Here is a 27,894-nt window from a genome sequence, read left to right as displayed (position 1 = left end):
AACCCTAGGAATCCCAGCCTGCCATTTCCGCCATTGACAACCTCGACACGACCTGGACCCCGGCGACGAGACAGAGAAAGGGAGGACAACAATGGGTACCTGCAACGCCGACGAGGGCCAACACGCCCCCCCCCCCCCGCGCGCGCGCGGTCCAGCAACGAATCCGCCGACGATTTGAGAGCCGTGGCGCGATTTCACCGCAGTTGCGGGGCGAGAGCGAGAAGGGAGGAGAGGAACGGAAATGCCATGGCCAGCGGAGAAAATGGGGGAGAACGGCTCGCATTTTGAAACCGCCGCCCACGATCTCCCTCTAGTTGCTTACATGTGGGTCCCGTGCTGGTTCGGATAAGGACAACTTGCCCACGACCGCGCGATGGGAGGCATCAGAGCAAGCGGCACCTGGCGCTCGCGCGAGGCGATCGCAACGCGATCGTGCAGTCACGAGTCGCCCGCTCATTCTCTCGAAAAGGTGTGCGTGCACTCTTAAGATTTTAGGCAGCGATATTACCTTCGGTTGGCTTGTAAAATAACTACTTTAACGTATGCGACTTGTGTTCATTTTTTTAATTTAAAGCAGTACGTGGTTTGTGCCTTTCTTTAAACAAAATAAGCGTTCTTGGACAGTGGTCTTCTCTCACTGAATGCGCATCGCCGAAAATCCTGAAATAAATCCAAGAATAAATACGAGCAATAGGATTTGAACCCTGATGGGCTGGGATACCACAGTCCCTCTAACCATCCAACCACAGGTTGGTTCACCTCTGCATATTAAGTTTATGTAAAGTTAAACTTTATATACTTCAACAAGTTTATAAAAAATATATTAACATATACACCATCAAATTAAAACCATTGTATTCATCGTTGTATATATTTTCACATCATGTAAATTTGGTCCTATAAATGTTTATTGTTTTTTATAAACTTAGTCAAGTTCTATAAAGTTCGACTTCAGTTAAAGCTAATATGGGAGTAAGTAAAAATAGAGAGAGTATATCACTACCACATACGTCTTTATAGTCAGCGGGTCCGTCTTCTCTCACTGAACGCAGATCACCAAAAGATCTAAAATAAATTCAAAAAAATGTGACTACCAATACCAAGTCTAAGACTTGAACGAGTGGTTCCACCACAAGGAACCTAATCATCTGAATTACGCTTAGTTTGCCTTGTGTTTCGGATTAATTAAAGGGAAATTCTCTATATCGATAATCTGATTCCACACTAGCGTCAAACCTCTCTACAACCATCAGAATTTGAGGTTTACTTCAGTGGCCTAAAGATGGGCTATATAAGCTATATAATTCGTCGCATCCACACACATAAACGAGCAGCCATGACCTAGCTAGGGCTACCGTTGCAGCAACCGATCCAACGCATGCACATTAATCCAATCTTGGGTGTCTCCACGGTCGACGTCATCCGCTCTCTCCGACAGGCTCATCATATGTCGTCTTCGCCTCTATCGATCCGTTGAGAATAATCAACCGGACAAACACAAGCACGGCACCAAGATTTGTTAAGAGATTCATCAACATGACTACATCTATATCCATGAACATGTCTACAAACACTCTTCCTCACCTACTAAATCAACATACTATAACCTTCAATGGGTCCGCAGTGGCCTTCACACAGCGGGTCGGCCACCGCGCGGCATCTGGACCATTTCTGTCGTGATCTCTATCTAGCCTACTATCTCATTCTCATGTTTAGTCTATTTGGTTGCCCCTCGGTGCCTTCAGATAATAGACCCGGCTTACATGTGTGTGACTAAAAAAAACGCCTCATGTGTCCTGTCATCGCCTCCTTTAGCAACCACAACAAACGAAGCCCGCAAAGTAAAAAAAAAACGAAGTCATTCTTGCATTCTGTCATGATCTTCATCATGCTTGCCCGAGGAGGAGGACGACGACGACAGGTGGCCCGTAGGCTGCGATGCCACACTGCGCCCGCGGCCACCGTCCCCGCCTCTTGTTCTTTTCCGGGAGTACCTCTATATCCATGACTCCTCACACGGTGGACACCTCGTATTTGCCCGGCCGGTCGGCCTCTGCCAGCGACGCGACACAAAATGACGCTTGCACGCCTACCCGAGCTGACCGATGATTGAGGCCTCAACACTAAATACGGATTGATCACTCCACCTGTGGCCTGTGGCTGCCTGTCAGCAGGTGGCCACGCACATGATTTTCCATCTCACATACTAATAACCAACTCAGACTCGCCACACAGAAATAGGATCGACCGATCAAGTCCATCTCACCATCCCGGCGTGACACCTGTGACATTTCCCATTTGTCTATGTAAATCGAAGGCGCGGCACATGATCCTCTCCCGTCATGCCCGTGATCCCGTCCGCCGCAGCACGCAACCCATCGCCACCATTATTTTTATTCCCTTCTTCTATAAGCATCTACTCTCAGAAATCCCAGAGATTAGATTAGCGAACTCGGGGGGCCGTGAGCACACTCCCGCTCCCGCACTTCTCTCTCTGCCCGCGACTGGGCCGCGTCGACTCTTCCCGCTCGCCAAACCACGATCCGAGAACGGCGCGCGCCATGGCGGACAACAGATCGGCGGCGGCGGCGGCGGTGGGGCCGCTGCTGCTGCCGCGGAAGAAGTCGGCGGCGGCGCAGTACACCCGGAGCGCGTCGCACGCGGGGGACGAGCTGCGCAGCTTCCGGGCCTGCCTCCGCTGGATGTGCATCGACCACACGGACGGGCCGCGCTCCGCGGGCTCCTGGGCGGTCTTCTTCCTGCTCGCCGTCGCCGCGCCGGCCGCGGTCACCCTGGCCCTCCCGGCCTCGGCGCCGCCGCGGCCGCTGGACGGGCAGGTGCAGGTGTCCCTCACCCTGGCCGCCACGCTCGCCTTCCTCTCCCTCTGCTCGCTGCTCCGGGTCGGCCTCCGCCGCCTGCTCTGCATCGACCGCCTCCGCCACGACTCGGACGAGGTGCGCGCCGGCTACACCGCGCAGCTCAACCGCTCCTTCCGCGTCCTCGCCTGCTTCCTCGCGCCCTGCTCCCTCGCCGACGCCGCCTACAAGGTCTACTGGTACTGGGCCGCCGCGCCCTTCCGCTCGCCCTGGTGGAACGCCGCCGCATGCGCGCTCGAGGCCGCCTCCTGGGTCTACCGCACCGCCGTCTTCTTCATGATCTGCGTGCTCTTCCGGGTCATCTGCTACCTGCAGGTGCTGCGCATGGTCGGCTTCGCAAGGGAGTTCGGCAGGTTCGCCGACGTCGCCGTCGTGCTGGAGCACCACCGCCGGATCAGGGACCAGCTCCGACGGATCAGCCACCGGTACCGGCGCTTCATAATCTTCTGCCTCGTGCTCGTCACCGCCAGCCAGTTCTCCGCCCTGCTCGCCACCACCAGGCCACATGCGCGGATCAATATCGCCACCGCCGGCGAGCTCGCGGTGAGTACTACTACTACTATAGTATATTGCATTGTAGACAGAGATCAAGTATTTCTAACGATCCATGATGAACTTTCACCACGTAATTCTGTAATTTCAGTAGACAAATTTTCATCGAGTCAGACAAAATAAAAAATGTCTCCAGCTAAGCATGGGTGTAGCAATCAAGTTCGGATAACAATTATGTGGTGTTCGAAATGAAGAAACTCGTGGTTGTAGCTAGCATATCATGTTCATGTCATACACAAGATTCTGTCATCAAAAGCAAGCAGTATCCCACCGAGTATCCGTGAAACATAAATATGCTGGCCGGTAGATATGGATAGGATATACTCACTCTAGTCTTTTTTAGTGTGCATATAAGTTTTATCCAGAGTCAAAATATTATTACGTCCAAATTAGTTGGACATGTTCATTGGAAAAAAACAGGCCCCCGTGTCGCTCCGCACGAGCGACACGGGCGGCGACCCAAGCCTCCACCGAAAATGCTTCCTCCATCATCTCCCCCCTGGCCGCCGCCGGGATGTGCCGCAGAGCAAAGCCCGTGTGGCAGCGGCGGCGACGGGGCTTCTTCTCTAGGAGCGGGCGGCCCGCGGCTGCCTCGTGCGGCGCCGGCGCATGGTCGTGGCAAGCTCGACGTCGGCGGGCTGGAGCTCCTCTCCTTCGGCGGGGGCGGCGGATCCAGGGCCCTCGTGCCCGGATCTGGTGGTGCGCATGCGGGACCTGGCATTGTGGGGCGGTGGCTCGTGCTTCAGCCGATCTAGTCTGGCACGACATGGGCATGGCAGGTATGGGCATGACCTGGTGGTGCTCTGGCGAGGATATGCGGCCAGAGGGGAGGTGCGGCAGTGGCCAGGTCGCAGTGCGTCTGTGTGGGGAGGGCCGACATAAGGTGTCCAGCGGCATGGTTCTGCCGTCGTGAGGTTGCGCATCGGCGTGGTCAGTGGCTGCTGCTCGGGTAGCGCGGCAGACCAGGGAGGAGACAACACAGTTTTGTTGTGCTGGGCGCGCTGCTGCACAAGGGGCTCGAGCGCCGTGGTTCTGGCGTCGAGCGGAGGCCCAGGTTGGCAGAGAAGGCCGCCTCCGGCTATGGATGCGGCACATCTAGTCTCCGGAGGGCGTGGTGGCGTGCGTGGGGCGTGTCGGTGCACCTGAGGCTTGGCCACGACTTGGAACCATGGTGGTTCTTGGCCTCGGGTAGCGCTCTTTTGTCCCCTATCGGCATGGTGCTGGCACAGTGACTCGCACTGCGTCCAGTGGCTCTGTGTCCAGACGACTGTGGATGGATCTGGCCCCTTTGATGGAGGTTTGGCCGCTGGTGGTCTCCGCGTGGTGCGGTTGGCTGCGGCGGATCTCGATGCTTCTTTGTCGATGGGCGGCTTCGATGGTGTGGCAGTGTTTGGTGGGCTTGCTGGCGCCGGTGCAGGATGATGTGCGGCCGAGGTGGTGTGGGAGCTTGGGTGAAAACCCCGTCTCGGCTTTGTGTTATGACCAGCGATGGCGGCGGTTGCGACCATCGTTAACCTTCTTGGAGGCATTGTTGCTTTCCTTCCACACCCCTTCTGCATGGATTCGGCCATCACGGCATCTCCAGGGGAAACCCTTAATCTTGCGTGATCGGGTGATGGCGGCGCGTTAGTGTCGTTTTCCCTCTTGGGGGCTTCGTCTCAGAGCTTGGCATCGGCGAATGGGACCGGTGGATGGCGGCGGTTGTGGCGTCCAGATTTCTGTGGCAAAGATGATGGTGGAGCGATGTCGGCAACACGGCAATGGTTGAGGTGGTCGGCTCTTCTCCGGCGTGTCCGCGGGATTGCCTCGGTTTGTTTGTTGTTGTGAAGTCGAAGCTCCAGCGGCGGGGCCTCTATGGTATACGATGACTGGCTGCAGGTGGTCTGTTCGGCGATCTTCCATAGCGCCAGCCGTGCCTGGTTTTGTCCTTCTTAGTTCTCCATCAGAGTCGGAATTGCGCTGTCTGGTCGCAGATGGCTGAATTTTGGCATGGATCTTCATTCATCTTCATGCGGCCTCTACAGTGTGTGTTGTGTCGACGATCGCCTATGGCGAAGTTGGAGTCATTTGCTCAGGGTTTAGGGATGACGCTCAAGAGGAGGAGGAGTGATGACGATGATGCCCGAGTGTTGTCTGGGTGAGGCCCTCATTGGAGTGGTGTGTGCAGGGTATCTTGTGTGTGTCGCTCGGCGGTTGTGATAGTTTTCACCCGGTTTTTCATATTTAACATGACAATCTGGTTTTCGCTTGGTTTTTTCTAATTAAATGAGCAATTATTTTCTTCTTAATAAATGCAGGATAACTTTTATTATAAAAAAGAGTCAAAGTATCTCTATTTTGACCAAACATATAAAAAACAGTTTCAGCATTCACAATGCATATATTTGGTATTGTGGATGTTGATATTTCGTAATATAAATTTGATCAAACTTTGTAATGTTTGAATTGACACAAATCTAATACCCGAAGTAAAAAAGACCGGATGGAGTATATATATAGACATGATCGAAAAGACATGATCGAAAATGGGGATAATTAGAATCTGTCTAATTACAGTCTCATTTGATTAGCATCTGTCGAATTTCATTTGTTGGATATATTTGTGGGGTGTCATCCGTGAACCTAACAGCAAAATCCCTGCATTGGCCACCACGATGCCAGCAGAGCACTGACCAAGATCACCATTGTTGTCTGCATGCAGCTCTGCTCAGTGAGCCTCGTGGCGGGTCTGCTGGTCTGCCTCCACAGCGCGGCCAAGATCACGCACAAGACGCAGGCCATCACGAGCGTGGCGGCGGCGTGGCACGCGGACGCCACCATCCACGCCTTCGACAACGACCTGGAGGACCCCGACCCCGCCCTGCCCGCCGCCACCGGCTACCTGGCGCCGGCCAACGCCTACCGGGTGGCCCCCGGCGAGGAGTCCGACGGCTACGGGGACGCCGACGACGACGACGACAACATGAGCGAGGGCTCCATCGACGACTCCAAGCTCGTGCCCTTCCAGGTCAACAACATGTGCTTCCAGAAGAGGCAGGCACTGGGTAAGCGCACATCAACGCCAGCTTAGCTTCTTGTTGGTTGCTAATGGCGGCCGGTGTTTACTTTTGCAGTGAACTACCTGGAGAACAACCGGGCGGGGATCACGGTGTACGGCTTCGTGGTCGACCGGACATGGCTGCACGCGCTCTTCATGATCGAGTTCTCGCTCGTCATGTGGCTGCTGGGGAAGACGGTCGGCATATCTTGAAGGCCCTTTGATGCTGCCGCCGATTCTCCCGACGTCTGATGCAGGGGCTCACCTCGGATGTACAAATCGAGCGCACATAGTTCACTACTTCAGTATTTCGTCACGCATAAAACACACACATCGTTCTTTTTTGTCCTCCTAAGTATTAGTTGTGCAGTTTTTTTTTTCATTTTTTGCGAAAATTAGTTGTGCAGTGTTAAGAAAAAGTATTAGCCGTGCACGTTGATTTGATGAAAAGAATACATATGTGGCAATATTAGATGCAAAGGGTTTGATTGGATGAAATGATGTTGAGTAACATTAGTCCTCAACTTCTGCAGGTCGATCTATGAAAAGTATTTTTTTGAACCATATCAGGGTACACGGATATGTCTTTGGCGTAATTTCTTTACATGAAAAAAATATAACCTTTATTACTTCCGATTCACCATTATATCATCCACTGGATTTACTACAGTACTACCCCCTCCATTCCAAATTACTCGTCGTGGTTTTAGTTCAAAATTTGAACTAAAACCACGACGAGTAATTTGGAACGTTGTGCGTGCTTTGCTGCAAGTTGCTGTTATTGGGTTTCTTAAAAAAAATTACTCACTCTGTTTCAAAATATAAGGTGTATTACTTTAAAAAAATCAATCATTTTAAGTTTGAACAAATTTGTAGATAAATATATCAAGCCATAATATCAAATCGGTATGATTAGATTCATCATGGAATGAATTTCCATACTTTTTTTTATCTTGTGGATGTCGATATCTTTTGCTCTGAACTTTGTCAAAGTTAAAGAAATTTGATTTATCAAAAAACTAATGCCCCTTATATTTTGAAACTAATGGAATACTTAGTTTGGACGGTGGGGGTAGATGATGGAGTGTGTTTTATTTTTATTTATAATGCGTGATTTGATGGGCGTTTCTGTAGTGGTCCTGTGTTATCCGCTAACTAAAGTATATTTATGTGAGGAAATTTTTGCACCGGTGGCTGCATGTAGTATATTGGTACTACAGTATCACATGGTGACACTTCTTTTTTCTAGGTGGTGGGAGGGTGCTCGAAATTGATGTGTTTTTGTAGGCCAATTGCTGCTAATTGATTTGAAAATCGTTGGCCCGGTCAAAATCGTATACCGAATCCAAAATTGAATACCTCAACTAGCGCATCCCGGCCCCCGGGCCGCTCCTTCCCCGGGGCGACACGGGCGGCGGCCCCCCGTCCCCCGCAGCCTCCCCCTCTCCCCGGCTCTCTCTTCCTCGCCGTCGCCGGTGGCCTCCGGCAGGCAAAGCCTGTGCGGAGCCAGCGGCGGCGGGGCGCGCTCTCTGGCTGTTGTCGCTCGGGAGAAGGGGATCTCGCGGGCGATAGGCAGCTGTCCGGCGCTCGGCCTCGGGGCGGCGTCCTGGCGCGCGGCGGAGGTGGTCTTCGGCGCACGGCGAGGCGTTTGGTCGTGGCCGCGGGCGCGCGGTCGCGGTCATTTGCGCTTGGGCGGTCCCGATCTAGGACCTCGCGGGCGGCGGCTGGCGCGGACGGGCGGCCGGCGTTCGGCTTGGCGTCGGCTGCGGCCAGAGGTTGGGGCGCCGGGGCGGCGGGCTCGGTCCGGGCTCCGGCCGTGACCTGGGAGTGGACGGCGCACGTGGTTGGGCCGGCTCTCGGCTCCGGATGTGAGCGCGGGGCGCAGATCCTTGGCCGGGCGCGGCGGTGACTGCGCGCGGCGGGCGCGGTGGCTGGTGGGGCGCGACGGGCGTGGCATCTCCGGAGCTCGAGGTGTGCTGCGGTGCAGGGCCTGCTCGTCTACCATGCTGCTTCGCTGGAGCTGCTCCGATCTGGATCTGGCCTTGGTGGTTCTGATCTTGCTGCTGCTCCTTATGATGCGATGGTTGCTGCGGTGGTGGTGGTCACTATGGTGTTGCGGTGGTGGACGACGGCTACGGCCAGGGGGTGGTGCGTGCCTGGGCGCGGTGGATCGTGGGATCCCGTGGCTAGGGTGAGGTCAGCCTCAGCAGGGGTGGTGATTGGTGGGCGGCGGTCGGTGGGGGTGGTGCTCTCCGGGAGAAATTCTTGCTCCGGTCTTCATCGGAGCCGGCGACGGCGGCGCCCACAGGTGTCGTGATCTTTCTTGGAAGCGTCGCCGTGGAGGTTCTCCTCCCCACGGCTTTGGTTCCGGAGGGAAACCTCAAATCCGCTGGATCGGGCGATGGAGGCGTCTTCGCGTCTTTCTCCTCCTTGGGGGCATCGTCTCGGAGCCGGCTACGACCGAGAGACTAGTGGATTGCGGCATCTTCGCCGTGGATGGTGGCCTCTTCGCCGCGTGGTTTGCTGAGGCGGCTGGTTTCTGGTTGGCAACGATGATGGCGTCGAGAGGAGCTCGGGTCGCGGCTTGGACTTCGGTAGTCAGTTCTTCCCGGCGTGTCCGAGGTGCTCTTCCGGTTTGCGGAGGGTACGGTCGGCGCAAGTCCTGCATATCTTCCTTGTGAGGCTCGTCGTCAAAGTCAGAGCTGTCGGTTGCTTGCGCGTGTGGCCATTTGGTGGCATGTGCCGTCGGGGTTGTGTCCCATGTCGGTGGCCAGGATGGCCGGTGGTGCCCATGTCATGTGGGTTGGGTTGTATCGGTTTTAGCCCGGTTTTCCATCAATTAACCGGGCAATTCTCTTCTTCTTAATTAATGAAAATGGCAAATATTTTGTCTCGTTTCAAAAAAAAAAGAATATCTCAACTGCATGAAAGAGCTTCAAAATTAAGGAATATAGAGAATTAAAAGAATTGAATGGGACAGCTCTTTGAGAAATTGTTGACTCGGTCAAAATCACGCGTCCGAACTCTAAATTGAACACCTCAATTAATTGTGAAGCCTTAAAACTTAGGAAACAAAGTGTATGGTATAAATTTTTTGAATGGAAGAGCTTTAATAAATTGTTGACCTGATCAAAATGAGGTGACCCAATTTCAATTGAAGAGCTCAATTGAGTGTGAGCTCTTTAAACCTAAAAAGCTTAGTGTTGTAGAGGATATAATAAGGAGGAGCATCCAACTAAAGTAGAAGGTTCATCAAAGCAGGACTCCCGACACACACGAGGACTAACCACCTAATACCTGGCATACTTGAAGGGGACGCCGGCGTAGTTCGGGCGTGCCCAAGGAGGATGGCGGCGAGGCAGTTCGGCCTTCTGTGTCGCCGTGAGGCGGGCCTGACCTCCCGTCGATGCAGGGTGGTTCCGCGGCAGAACTCCTCTTTGCGTGGCGGCAACATCGCTCTCCGGCCATGTCTTCGTGATTGATATGCCTCTGACAAACTATACCATGCCTTTGTGAGCGGTTAAAGTTTGTTTCTATTTGCCTGATCCGGCGATGACATGACACACAAAGGGACCCTCCCGGTGCTTGGCTAACCCTAACTGCTCGCAGAGCCGTGGTATATTTTGTCATAGACATATCAATCACGTTGGGAGTTTTGTTAAAGCGCAAAACGTGACAGGTGCAATTCATGTTCACTGGAATACCGACGTGTTTTTGGCAAGATTCTTTTAGACTATCCACAATGAAAGTAATATAGGTGGTAACATTACATTTATCTAGATAAAATAAATGATGTGGCATATAATTAATAAAAAAAAGAGGCATACGATAACATAGATAGTTACTGTAACATTATACATATAAAAAAATGAATCTACAACCTAATAAATGAAATGATGCATGACACAATGTATATGTTACTATCCACTGTGAAGGTAGTAATATAGACTAATAACATTACTACTCTAAGTTACTTCCCACTGTGACTAGTCTAGAGAACTTCGTCCCGAGTTGGCGCACGATGGTCGTCGCCAAAATTGGAAATAGTGAAGTGCGTTTTTTTTTCTTTTTTTCAGAAAAGAAAGAAAGAGGAGAAGTGCACTTTCTGGGCCTTTCCATTCGATATCGTAATGGCCCAAGAAAAGAGAGCGTTTGGATCTCCTCACTTCGAAAACCCCAGGTCCGTCTCCCCGGTCTCCACCGCCGTCGTACCGGCCTCTGCCTCTCCTCCCGCCGGCCGCCGCGCGCCCGCGTCCGGGCATCCTGTTTGCGCGTGGGCCTCGCTCCGTGGCTGATTCGCCGCCTTCTACCGCCGCACGAACCTCAGGCGCCCTCCTCCAATCGCGCTTGTTGCGGACGATGGGATGGGCATGGGCAGCCCTCCGGTCCGGAGCTCCAAGGTGGCGCGCCCAAAATTCATCGTCCTCGTCCGGCCGGGCCGGCTCGATCGGCCTCATCATTCGGTCGCGGCCATATTCGACCGCTCCCAGTCCCAGCCACGGCGGGGAGGAGGATGGGGATGAGGCCAGGCAAGAGATGCTGAACAGATGGGCACACCGCGCCGCACAGACAACTTTCAGGGACTACCTCCATGCCAAGCGCGGCTTGTGCCTCACTGACGCCAAGCATATCAGCGAGCGATCGCCCGTCTTCCTCAGCGTGCTGCTGGAGAAGGTGAACAAGGCGGTGATGAAGGCTGCTGATCAGGGTGGGGAGGGGGCGAGATTCAGGTCGAAAGTGAAGAAGAGGGTCAGCAGGGCGCTGGTGCGATTGCTCCACCGGCGCCCTGTCAACGAGTTCAGGCCCTTCTTTGAGAGCATCGGCATCAAGCCGAGCGAGTGCGATTCCCTCTTGCCGCAGGATCTCACATTCCTCATGGATGCCGGGGTGCTGCTCGAGAGCTACCGTGCACTATGCAGTTATGGCATTGCGCATGACAAGATTGGAAAGATATACCAGAAGGCGGCGGAGGTGTTTAGTCTTGGCCAGGGCGTTCTTGAGTCTAAGCTCGAGGCCCTTGAGGGTCTAGGCTTCAGTAAGGCCAGTGTTACCAAAATAGTGATCTCTACTCCTACCGTATTGGTTCATGACCCGGCTGTGGAACTGAAGACGATCTTGCAGTGGCTAGACGACATTGGGATTCAGCGAGACTGGATCGGCCAGTTCTTCACTGAATATCAGTCCTATAATTGGCAAAAGATCGTCGAAGCTCTTCAGTTCTTGAGTGATTTGGGGTTCACCAAGGATGATATTGGTAAAGCGGTGAGGAATCATCCAGATTTGTTGTTGGAATGGTCTGGTGAGATGCTACGAGAAGTGGTTGCCGACATGCAAAGGTTGGGATCTGGGAAAAGGGAGTTGCTTGATCTTTTTCTGAACTACCGCAATCTTAAATGCGGGGATGTTGGTAAGAACATATGGACGGGAACACGTTTCTTACGAGACATTGGCATGAGCCATGATGATGTGAACAAGTTTTGGGATTCTCATGGATGGATATTCGGCGCTGCCCCCATGAAGGCTGCGAGCACCATTCTTGGGCAACTCAATGTGGGGAAGGCAAGGTTGCGAAGGATCGTAATGGAGGAACCACGTCAGTTGATGAATTATAAGATTGGCTCAAAGGTCAGCAGATTACCAAGATGTAAACCTGAACCCTGTGCCAAGGAGAAGAGGGAATTCTTAAGACGCATAGGATTTGTTGAAGGCTCGGAAGATATGGAGAAGGCACTCAAAGCTATCCGTGGAAAAGGCGCCAACCTGCAAGATAAATACAACAATTTAGTGGAAGAAGGGCTGGACCCAAAAGATGTAACTCACATGGTGAAGATGGCTCCTCGGATTCTGAATCAGAAGACGGACGCCATTGCTTATAAGATATCCTTCCTTGTGCATGTGGCGGGCTATCCCCTGAGTGCTGTGGCTGCTTTCCCACGGTACCTAGAGTTCACTGTGCACATAAGCAAACTTAAGATGTTGATGTACAGTTGGATGCTACAAAGGGGGCTGGCTGCACCCCAACTTACTCTAAGCACAGTCCTATCTTCCTCAGAAACAGAATTCACCAAGGCTCATGTATATAGGGTTCCCAAGGGTCGTGAAGTTTGGTGGAAGTTCAAGCAGCAGGGAGGTAGCTTCGGCCAAGAGGAGATCAGATGGCTGCGACGCAGGGTGCACCTTGGACGATAATCTAATCGAATGCATGAGTTGGCTGCTTTTTCCCTTTCTTTCTACATTTCCGGCTCGATACAATATTCAGGTGCAGGCCTTCCATAATCCATGCCTCCCCATATATGCCAAGTTCTCTTTTGTAACGGACATGTGATAATCCAGTCCACATGTGTCTATATGATTTTGATTATTTTCTGATTCCCTATGCCCGGTTAACTGGTAAATTGTGGAGTGGCGATCCGCAGACATGATTTGAGGTGATCTTGGTACAGCAATTGGGCAACAATGTATATATTCTTTCTGATTTCTATGGTTTCTTCACTTAGCATGCCATGATGGGCCACATGTCTTCTTTCTGGTTCAATTTCGTAATTTAATCTGGAAGGATTTCATTGGGTTCCTTGATCCCTTTTTGCAGGTTATGGGGACTCCATCGGAAGAGGAAATTCGATTGCAATTTTATTTCAGGCATAGCTGGTACAGTTTTCTCTTTTCGTTGGTGCTTCATTACTGCTGGCAGAGTCCAGAATCCCATTGCGTGGCTAAATAGTTCATGCATGTTTGAAAATGATCCGAATTGCCCACACAATTATACGGCAAAATAAACCAAAATATTTCCATGTAATGTTGCTTCACAGTAGTAGAGTCATGCCAATTTCTTGCAATACGAATCTGATGCCTGTGATTGAGTATAGATCTCCACACCAGTATTTTGGACCGATCATACCTTGTGTATTTCTGTCCTTTTTCTACATATGATCCCTATAGGGAGGTCCATTTTAACATCGTTTTGCATGACCTACATATAGTACAGGCCCAGGTCAAGGTTCTTTCCAAGTCAAATAAATTTGTTGAAAGCAAGAATGGTAATTCGACAATCTGTGATTTTTTGGACATCCGCAGTTTTCTTAAAGGATCTCTTTTGAAGTTCTATTCGGACAGTACATGCACTATTTGAAGTTTCGAATATCATGTAGCCAATTTTACAGTGTGATGATATTAAGTTTATGAACTTAGCGAACTCAGATGTACATCAGAGCTGAAGAGAATGATGGAAGATTACAACATTTTTTTCCAGGCTCACTGTAAAAATGATTTACCATTGAAAATCCCTTCACTTACTAAGAGCATCTACAACCGGACCCTCCATGTCTGCCCAACGCCCGGATGTAAAATTGCCACCCAACTGAACCTGGCAAATCCGGCCCAACCGCCCGGACTGACCGGCACTCCAAAACCCGGCCCCATATCTAGGGCGGATATGGGGATGTCGGGACGTGCCCGCCATGTTAGATTCGGCCCACTGTTGCTCATCTGACCCCACATATATTCAACTCAGTCCGCACTCCGGACGAAATCCTAGCAGCAGTCCACTCCACTCCACTCCCCTCCTACATTACCCAAGCTCCTCTCCGGCGTACTCCTTCATGGTGGGCACTAGATCCGACTTTGAGATGTCCGGATCCGAGGACTGGGACCTCATCCCTTGTAGTCCCGAGGAGCAGATGGCCGTCACCGGTGCTCTATGATGCTCCGGAAGGAGTGTGCCCTCCCGCGGTCTTCATCCATCTGGTGGGAATCCATTGCTTCTGCTAAAATGGCGCCAGGATCCATCAGGGCCGGTGGATCACAATGCGTGATAGCGGCCTTGCCAAAAGCGGTGACCACCGCATGGCAAAGCAACACCGATTTGTCGGCAGACCCGTTTAGGTGTCACCTCGTTCCTGCGGCGTCGGCCACCGAATGGAGGCCATATCCGCCTCCATGGTTCGTGACCAAAATGAGGAGACGCGGCGTGCCCGCCGTGTGAGCCTACGGGCATGCCTTGAAGCGGAGGCGGCTTTGGCAACCCGTGAGGCGGAGCCGGCGGTATCGCACGCCAGCATGGGCAACGAGGAGGAAACCCTCTGTGCCTGCATCGCCGAGATGCGACGAAGGAGGGCGGTTCGTGCCATGGCAAAAGAGCAAAGCAAGGCGGTCTCTGCCATGGCCGGACTGCCCCCAAGGAGGAAAATGATGAGGACGGCGACGGATCGGGCAACCCCAGCAGTGAGTAGATCCGCCTCGATCCGTTTTGCGTCTTCGACCGCTACTGCTGCATGGAAGACAACAAGGGCAAGGGCGCCCGTGGATAAACTTAGTAGAACATGTCAATTTTTGATAGTTCGATGACATGTGTTGAACTACACATGTTTAACGTTGCATGAGACTAGTATGGATTTGAGGATTTGGTTTGATGGATTCGGTTGTGGACGCATACTTTGGATGCTTGCCCGGTAACTGTCGGCGGATATGCCCTCCGCGGACGTATAGGGGCCCGGATTAGGCAACTCCGGTCGTAGATGCTCTAAGCTCCCTTAGAAACTGGATCTTGTGAGCTCTCGGGATTGCTTTCTTTCATGACCACAGAATATTGACATTCTTGGAACTTGAATAGTTTAGGAAAAATGGAGCAAGATTGCTGATCTCCACATTGCGCAAAACACAAACATTACATTGCGATCTTTTCATTGAACATCACACGTGCATACACTAGATGCTTCCACTGCATACGCATCGCTTCCTGTAGCTCATGATCATCCTAGCTCCATTGTTGCCACTCTAGATTCAGCTCTTGCACTCACCTCTCCACTTTTGAAGACATATGCTCTATGTTCTTGGTGCTGGCATTGGCAGAGGTCATTAATCAAGCATTAAGGAACTGAGCCGGAAAAGATCTAGGTCATCATGGGGCTTTCTGCCAGGAGAAAACAGGGTAGGAGTGCGCAGCGCCTGGTGTCCCATGGCAGGCCGTGCTGCGTGCATCCGATCGATTGCACGGCGTTGGCGGCGCGCATGGCAATCGCACGCCGTCGGAGGTACCGTACCAGCGGTCGGCGGGAGCACGGCGTGGAGCGAAGCCACCGAGGCGGGGCGATCGTTGGCGGAGGACTATAGGACTAGCATCGGTTTTCCTGCCTAATTTTCATCGGTGGGTCGCCCTGAAACAATTATACCGTACTGCTTAGTAGGATGACATAGGGTCAATTTAAAATAGACGGCTGGTCATATCTCCTCGCACCCGGCAAGGGTGCAAATGCAAAAAAAAAATGGTGTATATTATAAATTATGAATAAATTATAAATTGTACAAATGTACAAAAGAAAATGTTGTACAGTATGTAGCATGTACAGATAGATGAGTGTGCTAGACATTAGCACATGGCATTTTTTTTTTGCATGTTTGTCTACATCATTTTTATTTCAAGTAAATACCAACGTTTTCTGTCTTGTTGCATTTGTCGAGAAAAGAACGTCTTATATACATTTACAGAGAGAACGGGTGTTAGTGGAAGTCTTAAGAAAGACCATGGCTAAAATTACAACTACATGTCCCTAAACGCGGATTCGTTGGGAAAAGAGGGAATTGTGTGCAAGTCTCGAGAAAGATCATACCCGAGATTCACCAACGCCAATACCATAGAATGAGGGGAATCAGATGAAAATTTGTTCTATACTGGACCCCCGTGACGCCCTCCCTGGTGACTCGGGGGCGAAACCATAGCGCCGCCACAGCCCTCCCTCTTCTCGCCGCCGTCGCCACTCAACTGGATTCAGGGACGACGTTGGCGAGGCGCTGCATCAGCAGTCGCAAGGTGGAAGTGGACATCCCTCGAGTGTGTGGCTGGTGGCGGCTGCCGGGAATGGACTCGGCATGGTGGCCAGGTGATCGTGGAAGTGAGGCGGGAGCGGGCTGGTAGTTGGGCTCTGGCCTGACACACGAGGTACGGGCGCCCACTCTTGGGGACCACACATCTGGTTGTCGGGTGCATTTCTCATCAGATATATCCATCCCAAGCTCGGCTAAGCTAACGGTTGTTTGTGGCCGCAACTGGACGGGCTGGCCGCCGGGGGCATTTATCACCGGATATGACCACCCCGGGCTCGGCTAAGCCAACGTTAACCGTGGCCGTAACTGGACGGGCTGGTCATGAGGATGGTGGTGGTGGTTATGGACGGCGTGGTTGGGTTCATGGCGGTGGATGTATTTTTGGCCGCTGGTGGGGGATTAGGTGTCCACGTCGACGACAACAGGGTGCTACCCACATATTCCGACGGTGGGGAGGGGCAAGGGCTTGCGCGGGTGGCGGTTGGCGGGTGATAGACGTACCAGTGCGGCGGTCAGGACCGATCCTACCTTCCATTGACTCTTGTGCTCGAGGTGAATGATTGCATTTGCAGAGGGTCTCCTTTTGGACATGGCGAGGACGCTCATCATGGCCTGCAAGGAGGGTGGTAAAGTCTTGTGCTCATGTGCCGGACTCGAAGGACAGTGTGTCGAGGTGAGGCACAATCATGACGCTTCAAGCGAAAGCCTAATGCCGACTTGGTCGACGTCGATGATGGTGATACCATCGGGCATGTGAGCTTTCGTCAACCGCTCTTGGTGTGCTCTGGGCGAAAGCCTAAGATCTATCTTTAAATTGGATGACGACGACATCTGCGATGTCGCTTTCCTCCTTGGAGGCATTGTCTTAGAGTCATTGGTCCGCTATTGGTCGTTTTGATGTCTCGGTTGAAGCATGGTGGGTGTTTTGGGGTGTCTGGTTGTGGCGGTGGATCTAATCTATTGCAGCGGTCTTTGCCTTGGCCATTCTGGTGTTGTTGGTCTACCTCTCTGTTGGGGGCTCGTGGTGGTGGTGAGCTCTCGGAGTTTGGTGCCCTTCGATGAAGTTTGAGGTTTGGTTGCCTCATAGTGTCCTGGTTGTCTCTATTTGTGATGCTGGTCGTGGTGTGGCCCAGAAGAGTGCAGAGCCGTCTCGGTGAAACATTGCCCTTCGGCATGGCATGCGGCTCACCATGGATCCTGGTCTTTGCCAGTGAAAGACCTTCATTTTTAGATGTTTCTTTGTAGGGTTTGTGTCCTGCTTAGAAAGACGAGACAATGACGGCTCCCTGAAGATGAAATAATGTTCTCCCTATCTAGCCCCTCTCTGATGATGCATCTAGCATCGTCACAGGGTGTGTGAAGGTGTGTCTTCGGTGGATCTCGCAAGATTCGGTCGGTGGTTGTCTTTGATAGATCTATTCGAATCCAATCTTCGTCCGTTGTTTGTGTCTTGAAGTTTCAAAAAAGAAAAAGAAAAAATGTCTTACATCATGAGACCGATGGAGTGGCATCTTTGACCAGTTTTTAAAAATGGAATAGATAAATCCCGAACGTTCGGAATTTAAGCATGTCATCCTGAACTTTTTTGATGGCAACTTTGCTAAGAGGTGGCAACTTTAGTTGTTAACACATAACAACTTTGTTTCAGGTCGATTTTTTGTCCGAAAATTGCCATGTTTGTCAACAACATCTTGATCAAAGTTGCCATGAAAAAAGTTCGGATTATATAGCATGCTTAAATTCCGAACGTTTCGGGACTTATTGAGGTTCTAAAAAAAAAGTAGTGTCTTGACCCAAGCACATCCCCGCCCCACTCCATCCCTCGTGGTCCAGTCCGCCGCCCGCCGGCGGTTTTAGTGGACGAGAAAAGTGTCAGGGCCAGTCTGCCCGCCGGCGCCGTGCTCCCCTGGACATGCCGCCCAATCCTCAACCGAGCTGGACGCGGCAGAGCTTTGCAGCGTACGAATTCGTATCGGATTGCCAATTCGTTTGTGCGTTTGCCAATCTCATTAGCCTCGCACCGCAGAGCAGAGCAGGAGAGAAGAGACCGATTCCGAGAAGAATGCAGTCTCTCTCAGTACTCAATTCGATTTAGCAGTCCCGTGCCTACATAAGCGCGCCCAGAGAATCAAGGAGAAGCCATCGCAATCAGGCGAGAGCATCCTAGCTCCTACTGTAGATCGGAAGCACTTCTCACGAAAATCCGGTCAGTCTTTTCTCGCCGATCGATGGAGATGGAAGGCGAACCATCAGCGATCTTGCCGCTGCCGGTGCTCGTGCACGATCTTGGAACCCGTGCCGAAGATTCGCAGACGCAATACAGCATCTCAAGCCAAGCCTCGAGCGCGGCAGCCGGCGGCGTGATGCGAGACCACCGGTGTTTCGAGACCCCGCAGGGCTGGGTGCTCGCGCTGGACCCTGCCTCCCTGCAGACGTTCCTGTTCCGCCCTCAGGACGGCGAGAGGGTCCGGCTGCCGCCCTTGGAGGAGGCGCTCCCGCTGCGCTGCAAGTGCTTGCTCTCCGACAGTCCCACCGCGAAGCCAGGCTGCGCCGTCGTCGTGGTCTTTGATCTCGACGACAGCAAGATGTGGACGTGCAGCATCGGGGCGGCAAGCAGGTGGGACAGCTACCGCTACCAGCTCACCGTGTTCCTCGACGGCGACGTGCCCCGGGACAAGAACATGGCCAAGTGCCATGGCATGGCGGCCGTCGGCGGCAAGATTTACTACGAGATGACCGGCGACGAGCTCGGGTTCATCCGTTTCAACGATGATGATGGTAGTCCGGAGCTCGACGCCATAGCTGTCGACATGGTCGATCTGCCGCTGAGCATGCCGACGGCGGCGACCTACTTGGTTGAATCCTGCGGCGACCTCTTCCTCGTCGTCATCTTCTTCGACGGCGACAACGTGCACAAGATAGCGGAGCATGCGGTCTACAGGATGGACTTCTCGAAACCGGCGTGGCGCAAGGTGGACAGCATCGGTGATGATAGAGCGTTCCTTACTCTCTTGGTGGAGATAGGATTGGGATCTCCAGTTTCGGGGCGTCGTGCTCCACTGCTTATCACACTGGTGGTGGTGGTCTGCGAGGCAACTGCATATATTTTCTGAATCACATGGCCATTACTGAGAACTTTCTGCATGTCATCGACGTCGGCGACGGGACTCAACAGGTGCAGCGGCCTTTCAGGCACAAGGGTTATATGATGCCAGTTCGACCGCCGTTCTGGTTGGTACCTACTGAATGAATGTACCCCATGATATATATAGACAACATATATAAATAAATTTGAGCTTGTACTTAGTGTCAAATAGGTTTTCGGATCCACGTATTATTGTGTCATGTCTATGTATGTAATATATATATATGTCAGGCTAGTTATCATCTTCCTCAAAATTACAGACAACTTTACCACATTTCTCTAATTTGACATTACAAGCTATTGTAAGTCAAGCCATCAGAGAACTATTGTAAGTCTGTAATGCCCCCTTTATGTTTGACTTACAATGCTCCCTTTATGTTTGTCTTGAAAATATCAGTCGTAAGATACACCATAGTTCTCTGGTGGCTCCCTTTATGCCTGAACATTTATCAGTCTCCTATTTGTTCTTTATGTTTTCTTCTACCCGGTTTTTCTCCGGTAAAGAAATATAAAAACGTTTAGATCACTACAGGGAGTACTAGTAATTAAAGATAGTACTCAAAGTTCGTGTAGGTTCTAGTTGCTCCCTGCAAGACTTGAGTTTTCAAGATGGCAATAAATTATCCCGCTTGCTCTCCAACCTCTACAATTTCTTTTCTTTTTTTGCGGGAAAACCTCTACAATTTCTTGCTTAAGGTCCTGTTTGCTTGGGTTTTTGCTTCTGCTTTTGCATCTTTCTCACTTTAACAAAAAAGAGCCTAAGCAAAAAGCACCTATTTAGAGGCTTTTGGCTTTTTTTGTCAATGAAAAAGGCAAAAGCTCATCTTTATTACTACAGCAGTTGTCAACAACGATCAAAGACACTAGCCATATTTGGAATGAAAACACTTCACACACGACACTTTGCTGGACAACACTTAAACGATGGCTAATCTAACAGGCTGGTATTTGAAACGGAAACGCTGATCCAAGTTTTACAAACGATTTCACCTGCCAAGTTTTACATAACTCTGGATTCCGCTGCAAACCTTTTCGCATTATCATCTTCAGTCCAAGTTACAACCAAGTGACTCCGCTGAATTGGTGCGAATATAAACAGTAGCTAGAAACGACGAGTTGCTGGTCGTAGGCATTGAAGCAACAAAATGGGAATCGTCGTTACAAGCATACGTTCCGCAATATCACCCCAGGCCAACCGAATTCAAAAGATCATACGCAGGGAAAGAACACCAGCAGGCATACTAGGCCCTAACCTACAACAAAGGAATCCCAGATCAATGCCTACATGAGCTTTTTGCTTGTGTCAAACAAAGCCAACAAAGCAGTGGTGGAAGCCTGCTATGTTATCACGATGCCTGCAATGTCACCGAGTTCACAGTCAAACCCGCCTAGTTGTTTTGTCACCCGTTAAGTCTTTCTAGCGTCCCGTATATGGAAGATAAGCTGCAAATAAGATTAACAAACAATGAGAAGATCCATTTATGTGGGTTCAAAAGAATTTATTAGCAAATAATCACCTTGACGCCCACATAGAAAGTAGAGAATATGATGCCAAGTGCAGGAAGGGCTGCAGAAACGGAGTCATGTATTAGCTACATAGTTTGTGTACATTTCACCAACGAAACTGTATTACAAGTAATGGATGTGAACATATAACTCACCATCCTTGTGGAGCATCCGCGACATCAGAACCTTAATGCCTGACGGCCCTACAACGTAGCCAACAAGGTTTGCCACCTACAAGCATTGGACATGTCAGGACCAGCAGTTTGCTTACAACCAAGAAGGTAAGTAGTACTCCTAGCTGACTAATCTAGTGTGTAGCTCATAATCTCTCCATGTCTCAAGATTGTGCAGAAAATCATGACTAATTAACACTCAAATATAAAGACGGAAGTACCATAAGGGAGCTGACTGTCACAGCACCAGCAATTACACATAATTCACGATGAATGAACCGCCCAAGGGTACTTTTTGCCTGCAGGAAATGTTATTTTGGAAGTATTACTTGCTAACAATGAAAAATTGAAGCGTCTAGAAAGAATGCTAAAAGATATATGCGTGCAGGAGAGAACAAACATATAGACTTGAAACATCAAGCATAAAAGGAACAAGACCACACATTGTTGTGGTACTGCAGATACCTAGACATCATGTTAGCTTTGTTGTTTGGACATTCAATTTGTATGTCTTTCTTAACTTCAGATTTAAAGAGTGTCCAACTTTCTCCAAACAAAAAAAGTAAGTTGATACAGTAACCTAAATTTAGTCACCAGGCAAGCGGTTCAGAAAATCTGAAACTTGATAACAAGCAGATAAACTGCAAGGGCGGCCAATAATAACCTTCGGAGATTACCTGGAAGTTGTTGGAAAAAGACTTGATCACTATTTCAGGGACAAAAAATAAGCATGTTAACCATGCCCATGAAATAAGTTTCCTGTTTAAGAGAAAGCAACCAAATGGTCAATGTAAGTTACACAAGTTTGTTCGCAACTTGGATGTTTACAAGACTTAAGGAGATAGTTTGAAAGGTACCATTCCAGGTCATGCCAGACTGCTACGAATGTGAATACAATCCAGACACTAATTAGTTTTCTTCGAGACCCACCAAGAGGTATGTAAACGTACCTGCAACAAGAGATGGATAATGAAACTTACACTCTGGGATTAATCAATGCCTGTGTATTGACTGCAAATGCACCTCTGTATAGACATATACCAACTCTAGAGCTCCATGCATGGGCCATGGGATTAACTATATCTGAACTTCATGCACTTTTTATTCAAGTAGTAGGAAAGATTTGTTAATCATTATATACATCCCATCCCATTACAATATGTATATACATCAAAGTGCAGTGATGCTATGAATAACAGTAAACTAGACGGGAAAATTTGCTAGCATGGTACCATGATACTTAAGCTGGCTACTTCTACACAGACCTGACCAGCCATCTGTTAAAGGAAGCATGCCAGCTTTTCCAGAAACTCTCCAGGTCAGGACAATTATTTATGCACCTAGGCATGTTTTCAGGTGTCTCAACTCCTCCTACCTGTAATAAAATGCTAAGGTTAAATCCTTGTCTGTTTAGGTTCACTTGAATTTCAGCACAAACAAGAACATTTGTCCAGCAAAAAGGACATAGTGAAGTCAGTTTAGCACAAAATACAACAAACTGAGAGTTATCACTTCAAGAGGAAGTATGCAGTGCTGCAAAACGAACTGATGGTGCATATTGAGTACAGAATTTCAATGTTGTATTACCAGTGACCAGAACCTGAAGTAGCGCCAAATAAGGAAGAATTTTAACCACATAAAGAACAACACCTGCATAGGAGCTCCAGTGTGTTAGCTAACAAAAGAGACAACAGAAATAGTAGAAGTGACTAATGTGGTAGTCTAGTGCATCACAACCCATGCAAAAACCTATGAAAATGCAATGTTGTTACAGTTAAGGCCGCGCTTGGTTCATTGTTTCTCCACCGTATTTATTTTCCACCCGTAACCTCTTCCATCCGCATTAAACTGGGTACCCGCAAAATCCGGGTGGAAAGGAAACGGAGTGCGGGAGGTGTGTATTCTTTTTCCAGGTGTAAGGCAAAAAAGGCCCCCTTTTAAGGATCTAGACAACCAACCAAGCGGCTGACTCCGAGAAGTGCGTATTAATTTTCGACCTGGATGTTTTACGCCTGTAATCGTCCATGAAACGATGATCCGATCGCGCCCTAAACCTGTTCAGATTACACCCGTTCAAGCTCTGATGCAGGTTCCAGCAAGGGCCTAGAGAGGCCCAGCCTAGAAAAGCAAGGCCGTGTCAAGGATGACAAGCCTAAAAAGGCAGGCCCAAACCCAAAAATCTTTTTTTCTGAATAAAGTTAACAAACATTATCTAAATTATTGTTATAATTTGCTGGGCTTTTCCAGGCATCTGGCTGAGCCTGCAAGTTGAAAAACTGGGCTTGAGCCCAGAAAAATCACACTTGCCTCACTGCCATGAACATTCACAGGTTAGTGGCAAATGGAAACTTCTTTACTTTTTAGTGGAAATGGAAAACTTACATGCAGGTCACTTAATTAATAAGAATTTCGCTTGAAACAGAAATAATAAGCACAAGTGAGAATATCAACTGCCACACGCTCACCCTAAGTGACTACCGATGAATATCAACTGCAATGTGTATAATCTTACCCCATAACTAATGATGAAGATCTCAAACGGTGTCAACTGCCGCCATAATCGGCTGCCATCAGAGTATTTAATTCAAAATTCAGAATGGGTATCATGATAATCATAATAAAGGATTATCGTAATGTATAAACAGAAGTACCTGACTACAAACGCGTTGTAATGGAAAAAGTGTGTCATGACTTCGATTAGAAGGAAATTTAGGATCCACCTTAGTCCATAACAACATATCTGCCCAACTGAATAATTTTTCTGAGGTACATCTAACTGCAAGGTCGCTACATAAACAACCGGTTAGTAATATGTAACTGGGGGATCTCTGTGGCACCAAAGAGTAAAGCCACTGCTTGAACACACAGATCAAATCTTCTATGGACTACTGCAAGACAGTTTTTAAAGTCACCAAGTACAATTCGAAATTGAAATCAGTTAGTGTTATGTATGGTCGATGCCATACATGAACCGAAGACCTACCATTCCTTTTTCAAGCTACTAAGACTCATAGATGTTTCATTCGGAATGTTGCAAATTATTTATGTATTGTTTCGATTATGTAGCCTAAGAATCAAGTAATGTGAAAAAATCCTTTCGTAAATCATAATCCATAACCAAAAATCATTCAAGTTGTTGTTTTCAGCTTTCGAAATTTAAATAAGACAAATCAGCTACAACAGAAAACTACCTGGATAAAAGACTAACCTGAGCTGCAAATGCGTTGTAGCTTACAACAGGTCCAGCAATATAGAGTGGAGCATATGTTAGGTAGCATAAATATGTTAGGAATGTGTATTTGTCAACGCTGAGTCCTTTCTCCTGCCAAGAACAATGTAATATCTTATCACCAGACACAAAGAATGAATATTAACTCAATCTGAGATAAAGACATGTTTAATATATTGACCGAGGCTTGAAATTCCGTAATGCCATGATGTGCAAAAAGGAGAAAAGGGAATAGTAATATTGAGACCTGCTTTATATGCATCTGCCTATAGAAAATAACAGGTAAATCTCAGGCCAACAGGACATCGACCATTCATTTATGCTTGGAAATTACCAACATCTCTAAATAAAATTCCCAGTTCCATTCTTCCATGGGTCAACACCTAATCTGTAGACAAACTCAAGAAGTACAATCTAAACTAACAGTGGGTCTCTCTTTTATCACTGCCATACTACACATCACCTGGATAATACACATTCTAACTTAACTGGTACGAATAAACTGGAATAATGAAGTACCTGCAAAGCAAAGTAGCATGTCTTGCCGGAATAACAAACTTCACATTTCTGCATGTGTTTCTGTACCAAGAGTACTCATGTCAGCACAGTCCAGTATGTGACAAGACAAGATACTGTGCTGTGCAAATGGAAGATGATGCTATGACAGGGATATAAATATGTCCAATGTATGGTCAAAAACAAAATGAAGGATCTTTCTTGTCATTTTCATAGAAGTAAATTGAGTCGAATTTTTTTAGAGAGTTAATGTTGGCAATTTAAGTTCGAATTTGAGTAGTTGAAAACACCACAAATACTTCTTGGACTAGAATTCACATCTGAATTTGGATGTACATCCACGTGTTCACGAGATTAGCTTGATTTCAAATCCAAACTACTTAATAAATGTGTGAAAATTAGAAAAACCCTGTTTCTAGCTATCTGTGTATTTTAAAGCATCTCATGGATACAAAACTTAATATGCATAACATAGGACAAAAAGCTAAGTTATCAGGGTACATAGTACCTTGTGATCAAAGTGAGACGAACTAAGTGTCCAGCAGTAATCACATCCAAAGCTAATCATCCGTAATACAACTGTCACATGAAATGGAGAAGGGCATCAAAACAACAAATTTGATGATAACGGCATATGTCAACAATCCAGACAAATTAGAAGAAACACAAAAGGCACAAAATATGATGCATAAACAGTATGATGAACTATATATATGAAGTAACTGTTGTGATAGCCAGATCAAACCTACACAGCAGGACAGTTTTCTATATGAGGTAGTCAAGTTCTATGACACTTGATCCCACAAAAGCAACCATAACGAAACGGTGTTCATTGACTTGATACAGGGGAGGAAAGTAGCCATGTAATTCGATAGCTTAAGTTTACTGCCTCATCGGTTCGAAACTCTGAGATCTGAGGAATCTGTTCCTACCAACTGAAAAATATAATTTAACACAGTTCATGTGGTAATAACTCATGGTCTCTAGATGAGATCTACATGAACTGCTTATAAGTCTAGTTTTGCAATTCAAGTATTCAACACAAACAACGCTCCAGAATTTAAGCCTTTCAAAACCTCCTAACTACCATTTCAAGTGAGAGTAACCCTACATTTCCATACAGTAAGCATCAACAGCAAAATTTGTCAACACTTTTTCAATCAGAGTCAAACCAAGTAACAAACACGACATGGAAATCGTACCAAAATTGAAGCATATGTGCCATCGAAATGTACCCCGATAGTTATCAAGGAAAGCCAGTTGTTGCCTATTTATATGAACATAAATATCATCAGAACCTAAATGAAAAGGAATCTTACTAAGGGAAAGTGCAAGAAGCAATACAGCAACATTAAAAACTCACCCGAACAATGAGAATGAATAGCCTTCGTAGACCCGGTTAAGTGTAAGCATAGCTAAGTTGAAGCTCCATATGATGCCAGTGCAATATTTATATCGAGCAAATAACTACAAACAAAAGATTGTGATCAACAACAGATGCTAATTTGATTCATATCAGGAGACCAAATGTGCTGATGCTTCACAAAGTAAATGATAAATGGTGTTTCTTTGTTTGTTTTGACCATTCTCTTAGCTTAGCAATTAGTAGATTCATCAAATAACCATTAACCAAACCTATACCTGTAGAAAGAAGAAATCAATTTGGTCACTGCAGCCTACATGATCGAGTTCAACTGATGGTGCCACTTGCTGGTAGATGATGTAGACTCACATAGCAGATCAGGTGTAAGCTTGGCTTTCTTCACCATGTTCACTATGTCAACTACTCGATTCTTAAATGGAGTAATTGTTATGGTTAACAGGTTTGCATTCGTGAATGGAACATGAATAATAAAGACAGCAGGCTTGCACTTAAATGCACACATCAGCGGACCAACCAAACAAGTATTGTGCCTAGACAAAGTTTCTAGAAGAACTTGAGCCACTAGAAACAAATGGTTGCTTTTAACTGATGATGATTCAGAACAAGAGTTTCAGCTAGTGAACCAATTAGCCTACCATGTCCTTCCATTATTCGTTTCCTAAAAGTATCTTTATATGCTTACACAGACAACAGACGAGAAAAATTTAGACAACTGAAAAAATGTCAGAACAATAGCTTTGATAAAAAAATGTCAGCACCGACCTTGACTATGGCGTAATTAACCCCTGCTATTACAAGAATGAAGCCAACACTGTCACATAAGTAAACAAGTTAGCACGTTTATTTAAAAAAAAAGAGAGAGAGAAGGGGCATAAAACTAGGATCGGTCGGTCGCCTACCAAGCACCATGTAGGTAGCATAGATAGATCAGGGACAATATAAGCCAGACCAACGAGGCCCCTCTGCCCTTCAAGCTACAGCCGTATCGCAGCCCGTTCGCCACGATCAGAAATGCAGCCATTACAACGGTGAGAATAGGTAAGTTCCCACGGAAGTTTCTCCATTGCGCGTCAGACGAGTCCTGCGACATCCACACGAGGAAATCATACCGGGTGGCTCTTGTTAATCCTTGAGGTGAACTGAAAGAGTGAAGGCGCGAATTTACACACGTTCAGACGGCCGGGGATTGATCCAGCTCTTAGGCCGTAGAGTTTCCCGGAGTAATCTGCGCGTCAAGAGAGAAGAATGCGATGTGATGGCGGGCAGCACTGAGATGGTGTCAACGGAAGAGTAGGCGGAGGGGGGTGGGAATGGCTGGTACCGCGGGCGAGGCGAAGCGACCTCTGGACCATGGCGCTGTAGAACACCACCGCGTAGGCGCACAGCGCGGCGAGCTCCAGCCGCTTCCACGGCACGCTGCTCATCTTGCTTGCACCGGGAGAAACCGGCGAACCGGGGACGGTCATAGAGGCGCGGGCGGCGAGGATCTACGGCGGAATGGGGCCGCGGGGCGGGACGGCGCGGTTGGCCGACCCTGATGGTCGCCGGCGGGGGAGATGCGGGGTTGTGCCTCGCCGTCGGATCTAAAAAACTTGGGACCAAAACCACCTCCCGTCAAGCCGCCATCGCTGAACTGAAGCTATAGAGGCGTATTCCC

General features: G+C 48.7%; 3 protein-coding genes across 3 annotated transcripts; 2 read left to right on the top strand and 1 right to left on the bottom strand.

Moving 5' to 3' along the window:
- Window positions 1-2,195: 2,195 nt before the first annotated feature.
- Window positions 2,196-6,963, top strand: LOC125548728. Its single transcript, XM_048712278.1, has 3 exons — window positions 2,196-3,419; window positions 6,130-6,472; window positions 6,542-6,963. The coding sequence occupies exons 1-3, from the start codon at window positions 2,562-2,564 to the stop codon at window positions 6,676-6,678; spliced, it is 1,338 nt and encodes a 445-aa protein (XP_048568235.1). The 5' UTR covers window positions 2,196-2,561; the 3' UTR covers window positions 6,679-6,963.
- A 3,683-nt stretch (window positions 6,964-10,646) lies between these two features.
- LOC125548659 (transcription termination factor MTEF18, mitochondrial-like) lies at window positions 10,647-12,910 on the top strand. The gene has a single exon (XM_048712225.1). The coding sequence runs from the start codon at window positions 10,825-10,827 to the stop codon at window positions 12,652-12,654; it is 1,830 nt and encodes a 609-aa protein (XP_048568182.1). The 5' UTR covers window positions 10,647-10,824; the 3' UTR covers window positions 12,655-12,910.
- A 7,534-nt stretch (window positions 12,911-20,444) lies between these two features.
- On the bottom strand, window positions 20,445-27,885 carry LOC125548683 (membrane-bound O-acyltransferase gup1-like). Its single transcript, XM_048712242.1, has 19 exons — window positions 27,559-27,885; window positions 27,407-27,462; window positions 27,137-27,318; window positions 27,000-27,048; window positions 26,217-26,320; window positions 26,056-26,120; window positions 25,362-25,432; window positions 24,857-24,916; window positions 24,317-24,430; window positions 23,760-23,884; window positions 23,621-23,672; window positions 22,696-22,758; window positions 22,374-22,483; window positions 21,966-22,058; window positions 21,786-21,867; window positions 21,330-21,407; window positions 21,091-21,166; window positions 20,947-20,996; window positions 20,445-20,872 (listed from the first exon to the last, which is right to left on the bottom strand). The coding sequence occupies exons 1-19, from the start codon at window positions 27,701-27,703 to the stop codon at window positions 20,837-20,839; spliced, it is 1,611 nt and encodes a 536-aa protein (XP_048568199.1). The 5' UTR covers window positions 27,704-27,885; the 3' UTR covers window positions 20,445-20,836.
- Between the last annotated feature and the right edge of the window lie 9 nt (window positions 27,886-27,894).

The sequence above is a fragment of the Triticum urartu genome, chromosome 1 (genome assembly GCF_003073215.2).
Source record: "Triticum urartu cultivar G1812 chromosome 1, Tu2.1, whole genome shotgun sequence".
Lineage (NCBI taxonomy): Eukaryota > Viridiplantae > Streptophyta > Magnoliopsida > Poales > Poaceae > Triticum > Triticum urartu.
Note: the sequence above shows the minus strand (reverse complement) of the source record. Positions and strands in the feature narration are given on the sequence as shown.

Coding starts and splice junctions, on each gene's coding strand:
- LOC125548728 (XM_048712278.1), top strand. CDS start 2,562: ATGGCGGACAACAGATCGGCGGCGGCGGCGGCGGTGGGGCCGCTGCTG. Junction 3,420..6,129: donor CCACCGCCGGCGAGCTCGCG/GTGAGTACTACT, acceptor GTCTGCATGCAG/CTCTGCTCAGTGAGCCTCGT. Junction 6,473..6,541: donor CCAGAAGAGGCAGGCACTGG/GTAAGCGCACAT, acceptor TTACTTTTGCAG/TGAACTACCTGGAGAACAAC.
- LOC125548659 (XM_048712225.1), top strand. CDS start 10,825: ATGGGATGGGCATGGGCAGCCCTCCGGTCCGGAGCTCCAAGGTGGCGC.
- LOC125548683 (XM_048712242.1), bottom strand. CDS start 27,703: ATGACCGTCCCCGGTTCGCCGGTTTCTCCCGGTGCAAGCAAGATGAGC. Junction 21,868..21,965: donor GTCTGGCATGACCTGGAATG/GTACCTTTCAAA, acceptor TCTCTTAAACAG/GAAACTTATTTCATGGGCAT. Junction 20,873..20,946: donor CTTTCTATGTGGGCGTCAAG/GTGATTATTTGC, acceptor TCTTATTTGCAG/CTTATCTTCCATATACGGGA.